Below are 8,579 nucleotides of genomic sequence, written 5' to 3' on the forward strand. Positions count from 1 at the left end.
GGGCGTGCGCCTCGCGCTGGAGGAACCCGGGGTGGGTGCGAGCGTGGCCTGAACGCACACCTGGCGTAAGAATGAACAGAGGCAGAGCACAGTCTCCAAACAAGCAGAGGGGGGTGTGCGGGGGGCAGGGGAGCATCTGAAAATGGCAGACGCGGAGGTGGAAGAAATCATGGAACACAGCAAACAGCACGAAATGAGAGGTTAGATTTAAACTAGTGAGCCGGCGGATCAATCACACTCGCTGATAAAGCAAGACAGAAACACAGAACAAGGAAACGGATAAAATACTATTTTAACCCATACCTATTTGTAATTTCAGGCTGGCTAAAGGTAGAAAGACCAGATCTGAACTCGAAATGAAAAGAAAATGGAGGCAAAGGGTGGTTTTTCGAAAGGACTGAAGAGAAAGTTCAAACCACCAATAAGAATGGCAAAGAATGGGCTGGGTCCCCTGGAGGCAGATGCTGAGTTGTAGGGTCCAGCCCTGCAGGGTCCTGTGAGCCCCTGTCTACAGCTGTGGAGACGAGAAACTGTGGAAATAAAAGACACAAGACACCAAGAAAGAGAAGACAGAGTTTGGGCCCAGGGTCCACTGCCAACCAAAGCGCGGAGTCTGGCCCTGGCCCTGGGTGTCCGCACGCTCTGACTTTTGTTGAGTACACAGCAGGGGGCAGGACAGGTGGGGTGAGGTGATGGTGGTCAGTGGTAGGGTCAGGTACATCACGGGTCTAGGGATGGGGGCCCGGGACTTTCAAGTAGCCAAGATGAGGTAAGGAGCATAATGGGTCAGCACTTTTTCCAGACTTGTCAAGAAAGGACAAGGACGTTAAGATTGATGTTACTTTTACTGATTACCTCTTCTAAGAAAAAGAGGAACCAGGTGCAGAAGCAGAACCTGAGACTGGACATGGACTGTGACCTCTGAAGCACAGCGTCACACAGAGACAGGTACGCCCCGATGTCTGCGGGCCTCCCTGACAGCCGACAGACCTTGACTGCAAGAGCTTGGAGGGGCGGAGTTTCCTCCTAACTCCCCCGAGGAAGGAGACTCTCCTTCTGCAGCTGCTAAACAGCGGGCGCTTTCCCAGCGCTGGGGCTGCCGCACAGCCAAGGCGCCCTCCAGCAGCCCTTCCCCAGGCGTGACAGAGGGCTTAGAGCGTCTTGCCTTAGGGTCACTTCCTTCACAATGTCACCCCAGGTTCACACTTCCCGACCTGAGAGGCATTAGTAAAAGATAATGCTGAGTATATATTCATATCTTAATGGTTACCTATGAGTCACTAAGATCACCTGTGAATAACCAAGATCACCTATGAATAACTACTCTGGTTATATCTCTAGTTATTTTCTTCCTCATTATTTATATGGGAACAGGCCGAGGCTTCTGATTCCTGCCTTGGCACTTATGGGGTCTCCCACCCACATGGAGTGGCCTTTGTCTCACCAGAGGCTCACTGAACGGCACAGGGGAGGAAGCAAGGTGGCTGGGGGCAGGTGGCCTGCTGGCTGGAGATGCCTGGTAGGGACCCCCTGTGGCTCGTATGAGGGCTGGGCTCTGCTGCTCGGACTCGGCTTTGGCTGCCTGGGCGTGCATCCTCAGCTCCGCAGCCCAGGCACTGCCGGACGGCATGGGTGGCTGGAGATGGTCTCTGACCCTGCACTCCTCGCTCTGGGTGGCAAGAACTTGCTTGAAGGGACACAACTGTCCTTACATCTCTGCCATGGGAACACAACTTCAAATGCTGAAGCCATTCTAATGTCGTTAAAGATTATGTGTATTACACCCCCCAAAACTGAAAATTAAGATAATATGGACCAATCCTTAGAGACACATAACATAAAAACTAACTCCAAAAGAAATGGAATGCCTGCTCAGCCCTGTGACTTAGGGTAAGTCACTGCCAGCTACAGGGGAAAACACTGACGCCTCAATGGTGGGGCACGCAGAACTTACTATTCACAGCACATCCGGCTTCAGGAGTAACAGGAGGTGTCTTCCAACGGAAGACGAGCAGGCTTGCGAACCCCGAGATGCGGCTGCCCCGGTCACCGGCAGGGAAGCTCTCCAAGTGGCGCCCCAGCTCCCCACCGCTCTGGCCCCCAAACGACTCACGTCGACGGCCCCATGCACAGGCCGTAGCTCAGAAGCAGTCACGTGGCCCCAACCCAGCTCGGACATGCAGGGCCAATGAGGGGGACACAGGGACGGTCACGTGAACGGCTCTGCCACCTCCGGGAACACTGAGTCCTACTGGATCCTCAGTCAGACCTCCTGACAAAGAAAGCTACAGGCACAGGTGACTTCACCAGCAAGATCCATCCCACATCCATGGATGGAGTCCTTATAATGTTAAGTAAATTATCCTAGAGAATGGGGAAAGAACGCACAACCCAGCGCGTTTGACGGTGGTGTAAAGATGCGGGGCCTGGCACGAACAGCGTTACAAAGGACAACCGTACGTCTCCGTAGCCGTGAAGACAGATCCTGACGGCGTGCCACCGCAGCCACCCCATGCTCGGGGTGCGCCGAGGCCGTCCGAGAGTTCCATTCACGCCAACTCATTTCACCCTCACAAAACCCTGTGAGGAAGGCACTAGTCCCCGTTTCACAGACGAGGAAATCGGGGCCCAAACACAGGTGGTAAGCGGTAGAGCCGGGCCACAAAATGCTAAACAAAATAGTCACGAACCAAATACAATAATACGTAAGCAAAAGAAAATCCGAAATTATTGAGTTGGATTTATCTCAGAAATTCAAGGATTTTTTTCACAATAGCAAATTATGGTTGTTCACCACATCAATATATTAAATGAGAAAAATCATGTGCTATTCTCAAACATTGCAGAAAAAGTGATAAAATTCATCCATTCCTGATGCAAACTATTGATAGAAGCAGCTTTAAAACGACAACAAAATAATCTATTACAAGTAAGCGGATAAATGGTGAGAATTTGTCACCCCTCTGAATATCCGGAACGTGATGTCTACTCTGCCACCTCTCATCGGCATTGCACTAGGGGTTCCGACCAGTGCAGAAAAACAAAATACAAAACAAAAATAAAAACATGAAGTGAAAATCCAGAGTAGCAGGAAAGGGAAAGAAAACCCATCACTCACAGGGAACAGGACTGGGTGCCCAGTGAGGAGAAAACAGCTGGAGGCAAATCAGGAACGTTACTGGATTGCTGGCTACAAACTAATACATGAACATGGAATCTCCATGAAATGGCAACACATAATTAGGAAAATGAAATCCAAACACATGTTTAAAAACAGCATTGCAAAATAACAAGGACCTAGGATTAAATGTGACAAAAAACGTACCAGACCGCTGTGAAAAGTATCCAGCTGTGCTAAGTCCTTCTATCCGGGAGAGACCCTGTATTCACAGTCCACATTCACTGTCTGTACACCCCAGTGTCACAAGAGTGTCGGTTACTCCCAAGTTGATCTACAGGTGAAACCCCAAACAAAATCCCAGCTCAACCAGCTACTTCTAAAATGCATAAACCCCAAGGGTCAAAAGCAGCCAAGACGTCCTCACTTTGGATGGAAGGACGCGCCCTGGAATGTGGTTCTGGCACAGAGACAGACAAGGAGGTGCAGAAACAGACACAGAAATCATCCTGATGGGCCGGGCGCGGTGACTCACGCCTATAATCCCAGCACTTTGGGAGGCTGAGGTGGGTGGATCACGAGGTCAAGAGATCAAGACCATCCTGGACAACATGGTGAAACCCAGTCTCTACTAAAAAATACAAAAATTAGCTGGGCATTGTGGTGCGCGCCTGTAGTCCCAGCTACTCAGGAGGCTGAGGCAGGAGAATTGCTTGAACTCAGAAGGTGGAGGTTGCGGTGAGCCAAGATCGCGCCATTGCACTCCAGCCTGGGCAACAAGAGCGAAACTCCGTCTCAAAAAAAAAATCATCCTGACGAAAGAGCCTTCGCCTGCCAGGCCTGGGAAGACTAGTCTATGTCTGGAACACCATGAAACGGGACTCTTCACCTCCACCACAGGCACAAAAATTAATTCTGGGTAGAATCTATATCTAAAATCCAAAATATGCAACACAGCAGAATATCTTTATGACCAAGGCAGAGTAAAGATTATTAAAAATTAGGATCCAAAATGCTTTAATCATAAAAGAAAATATTGATACATTGGGCCACATGGTTTAAAATTTCCCTTCACTAAAAGATGCCATTAAAGTAAAAAGATAAGAAAAGCTATTTGCAAATGTAACTCACACAGCACTGCTACCCAGAACCATAAATAACACCTGCCAATAAATGAGACAGACCATCCAATAGACAAATAGGGAAAATACCTGCAAGGTACTTTACCAACAGAAAGTCCCAGTAAGTCACAGACACGTGGGAAGGTGCCAAACAGGGAGAAGCCAACGAAGCCAGGAGGAGGCCGAGCCCACACCCTCCGGAGCGAGGTGCTAACACCTCGGCAATGGGTGCGGAAAACACGGGCCAGCAGACGGGATCACACACGGCTGGCAGTCGGGCCTGCTGGTGCAACCATGGGGAACAGTTTGGAATTTCTAGTAAACCTGTTAGGGAGTTAATGGAAGCATGAACATATTAGGGATATAAAACTAATAAAAATAATCAAATGGAATTCTTTTTTTTTTTTTTTTTTTTTTAGATGGGGTCTCGCTCTGTCACCCAGGCTAGGCTGCAGTGGTGCAGTCTCGGCTCACTGCAACCTCCGCCTCCCAGGTACAAGGGATTCTCCTGCCTCAGCCTCCCGAGTAGCTGGGACTACAGGTGCATGCCACAAACTAATTTTCATTTTTAGCAGAGATGGAGTTTCACAATGCTGGCCAGGCTGGTCTCGAACTCCTGACCTCAAGTGATCCTCCTGCCTCAGCCTTCCAAAGTGCTGGGATTACAGGTGTTAGCCACGCGGCCCAGCGTCAAATAAATTTTAGAGCTAAAAATATATCTAATTTCTGATACAAAAACCTCACTATACAAGCTTAACGTCAAATTGGGCAAGTGAAAGAAAAGATTAGTAAACTTTGCCACAGGACAATAAAACCATCTAAAGTAAAGGATGAGAGAACAAGGATGAAAAATAATTGAGTCTATTATTTATCCTGACCTACAGGCAGGATCACAGTCTGAGAGAGAGTTTAGTGACCTACAGACAGGATCACAGTCTGACAGGGAGTTTAGTGACCTACAGACAGGATCACAGTCTGACAGAGAGTTTAGTGACCTACAGACAGGATCACAGTCCGACAGAGAGTTTAGTGACCTACAGACAGGATCACAGTCTGACAGGGAGTTTAGTGACCTACAGACAGGATCACAGTCCGACAGAGAGTTTAGTGACCTACAGACAGGATCACAGTCCGACAGAGAGTTTAGTGACCTACAGACAGGATCACAGTCTGAGAGAGTTTAGTGACCTACAGACAGGATCACAGTCCGACAGAGTTTAGTGACCTACAGACAGGATCACAGTCCGATAGAGAGTTTAGTGACCTACAGACAGGATCACAGTCTGACAGGGAGTTTAGTGACCTACAGGCAGGATCACAGTCTGACAGAGAGTTTAGTGACCTACAGACAGGATCACAGTCTAACAGAAAGCGAACTGGAGTCCCAGCCGGGGCAGGGAGGGAGAGGGGAGTGAGAGAGATGGGGTCAGACAAGAATATGAATAGTGGCTGAAACTCTGCAAAATTTGAGGAAAAATATGAACTCACAGGTCCAAGAAGCTCACTGAAACTCAAAGGAGGTAAGCATCTATAAGGTTAAAGTAGACTAGCATCTTCTAATACTCTCATATACATAAATTATGTGATGACAGATGAACCCCATCCCAACCCTATAAAAAATAAATTTGGTATGCCACATTTTCCTGCTAAGTTACAACCATGACCAGACAGAGAGGTGACACAACAGGACAGCCTGAAGCCCAGGAAGTCCTCTTCTGGGGAATAGACAGTGGAGTCCCTCCTCTGATTTCCCCAGGGATCACAGGCACACATACACACACGCACACGCGGGCGCACGCACACAAGCACACACACGCACACCTAGCACAGAGCGTTTTCTTCTTAGGCCTGCTCATCTTCGCAAATCATTTAAACGTCGTTTTAAAAAACCCTGTTTTACCATCACAGCAAGTGTGACATGAGACAGGAAATTTCCAAACTAAACATCCGCTTCTGTGTTCTATCACAGCATGATTTCCGGAACTACACTGCAAACGAGAGGGCCAGGGCTTGGGCAGATGCTTTGGCTACAAAACGTTCACACCTTAAAACAACACTTGTAAGGATTTTCCCCCACATCTGTAAGTGTTACTTGTATTAAGTCTGAACTTAATTATTCCTGCTCGCCTGACATGGTGCATAACTTGCTTTAGAAAATAACTCAAGGACAAGCTGTTACTGTTTGTACAGACACTTCAAAAGTTAACTTTTCAGAACAATGTATCATTTATTAAATAAAGATCATACATAGCTCTCCTTTATATCAGGTAGTGAAACACTGCATTTACGTCATCTCCGGACACCGGATGAAAGATTAATGGTCAGCTGGTCTCAAAATATGTCAATGTGTTTTGTCTCCAAACATGCGAAGGGCTTGGATGGATCATATCATTTTCGGATGCTTTAGAAAACCAAGCTATAGCCCCTGAATACATTCCAAAAATCCTAAGTACTTACAAACAGAAGCAAGAACCCTTGCCAGCCAATACACTCAGTAAAGAAACAGGAAGGCACAGGCCACGTAAGGAGCAGCACTACCTCCTGGCAGGAGTCAGCAGGCCTGGCAGCGTCCGGGGCCGGCGCTCCCGTGCGGAAACAGGGCCATGGTCTTCTTGAGCTCCTGGTAGCTCCAGTGCATCTGCTCCACCTCGGCCCGGTGCTGCGCCCGCACCTGGCTCAGCTCCTGCAGCAGGTGTTCGTTGGTGCTGACCAGGGAGCTGCAGAACGGCAGGGAAGCGGCTGCTCAAGGCTCCGTCCTCTCCAGCGGTGCTGCCCTCACCTGCCGGGCCTGCACCTCCCCCCACACATGCCAGGCTCCTTCCACCGCCCGTGTCCCACTGGCTACTGCCTCCTCCCTTCCCAGCCACTGGCTGACCCCTGAGCAGTTCGGAGGTGCTGCTCAGCACCGACAGAATAGATGAGCTGAACGGGCTAATGAGTGAGTGAACGCACCTGTGGCATTCCAGCTACACACGGTTTTATGGGAAGAGCATGATAAGCATCATGGCTGACAAAACAATGCTCTAATTCTAGAAAAGACACAGAACCGAAATCTTTCTGATTCCCAGTACAAGCTAATAATTTTGGTATCATAATAGTTTAATAGAAAAGTCCTAGTTTTTAATACTGTTGACCATTTTTATTCTAGAAGGGATTTTTAGAAATAAAGTGCTATTGCATTTTACCAACTCTGTCGTCTCCAAATTGCCCTGCTAACCCAGTCAGCGGTGACTTAAGGACATTCAGGGCATTGCAAGTATTAGACCAGGCAGGGCCCACTGACCTCTGACACATTAGCCGCAGAGATGGGCACGCCATGGACAGAGCCACTGTGCGGGCACAGGCCCTGTTTGCTTGGACATCATGGAGCCACTGGCAGGCAGAGGCCCAGACTGGATGAAGCCAGCATGGATCCTGGGGGCAGAAGCCCAGTCCCACTGTGTTTGGGAGCTGTGCACCCTGCCTCATCCACATCCAGGCCACGGTCCTCAAGGAGTGTGACCCCCAACTCTACCTTGACCACAAGACAGGCCCGCCAGGTTCCAGGGAGTGGTGTGGCTGCACCACGCCCATCACAGTCCCCTTCCTTCTGCTCCTCCGCATCTTGTCTCAGCCCAGTCTCATCTTTCAGGACCCTGCCCCTCTAACTTACACCTGTGATGGACCCATGGGGGTCTGTGGCCTTTATCCTGGAAGGGGCAGAGCCTGGCTATACATATGACCAGAATGTACTCTAACCCAGGTGAGCTGTGGCAGCCTCAGCCGGCGGCGGGGGGGAATGGGGAGGAACAGGAGGGAGAATGGGAGGGGGAAAGAGAGGAGAAGGGGGAGGGGGAGGAACCGACCACAGACCAGCCTTCCCTGCTTAGGCCACAGGAACAGGGGTTCACACAATAGCACCCACAAAACCGCCCAGAGCAACTGTCCTCGCCTCCTCCAGCAGCGCACCTCTTCCTTACCGCACCCGGCCTTCAACCACTTCCCAACACACAACTCTGAATACAAACGAAGATTCCGCCTTGAGGAGCCCTCACACCCAGCCTCCTTCTCACGACCCCACCGTAGCCAGGGAGCAAAGGTGGCGTCTCCATGTTTCTAACTGAACACGAACTGACGTGAGGGAGAGCAGAGCTGCGGGAGTGCTGCCCAGGGAACAGGATGCCCCGCCACACCTGGCCATCTCCACGTGCCTGTCTCCCCAGTCACACCGCACGCAGAGTCACACTGCACTGTCCACACCTCACAGCCCACACCTCACAGCCCAAGCCTCACAGTGATACATCATATTCCACACATCACAGTCCACACCTCACGGTCACACATCATAGTCCACACCTCAC

General features: G+C 49.8%; 1 protein-coding gene across 2 annotated transcripts in view; it reads right to left on the bottom strand.

The window, feature by feature from the left end:
- Window positions 1-6,418: 6,418 nt before the first annotated feature.
- The window catches only part of CEP72 (centrosomal protein 72), a 37,805-nt gene continuing 35,644 nt past the window's right edge, over window positions 6,419-8,579 (bottom strand). For both annotated transcript variants that reach the window (XM_032279181.1, XM_032279180.1), the window contains one exon: window positions 6,419-6,956. In XM_032279181.1, the coding sequence (XP_032135072.1) occupies window positions 6,791-6,956 (166 nt within the window). In that variant the 3' untranslated portion in view covers window positions 6,419-6,790. The remainder of the gene's footprint in view (window positions 6,957-8,579) is intronic.

This window comes from Sapajus apella, unplaced genomic scaffold (genome assembly GCF_009761245.1).
Source record: "Sapajus apella isolate SASKATOON/1434 unplaced genomic scaffold, GSC_monkey_1.0 scaffold11, whole genome shotgun sequence".
NCBI lineage: Eukaryota > Metazoa > Chordata > Mammalia > Primates > Cebidae > Sapajus > Sapajus apella.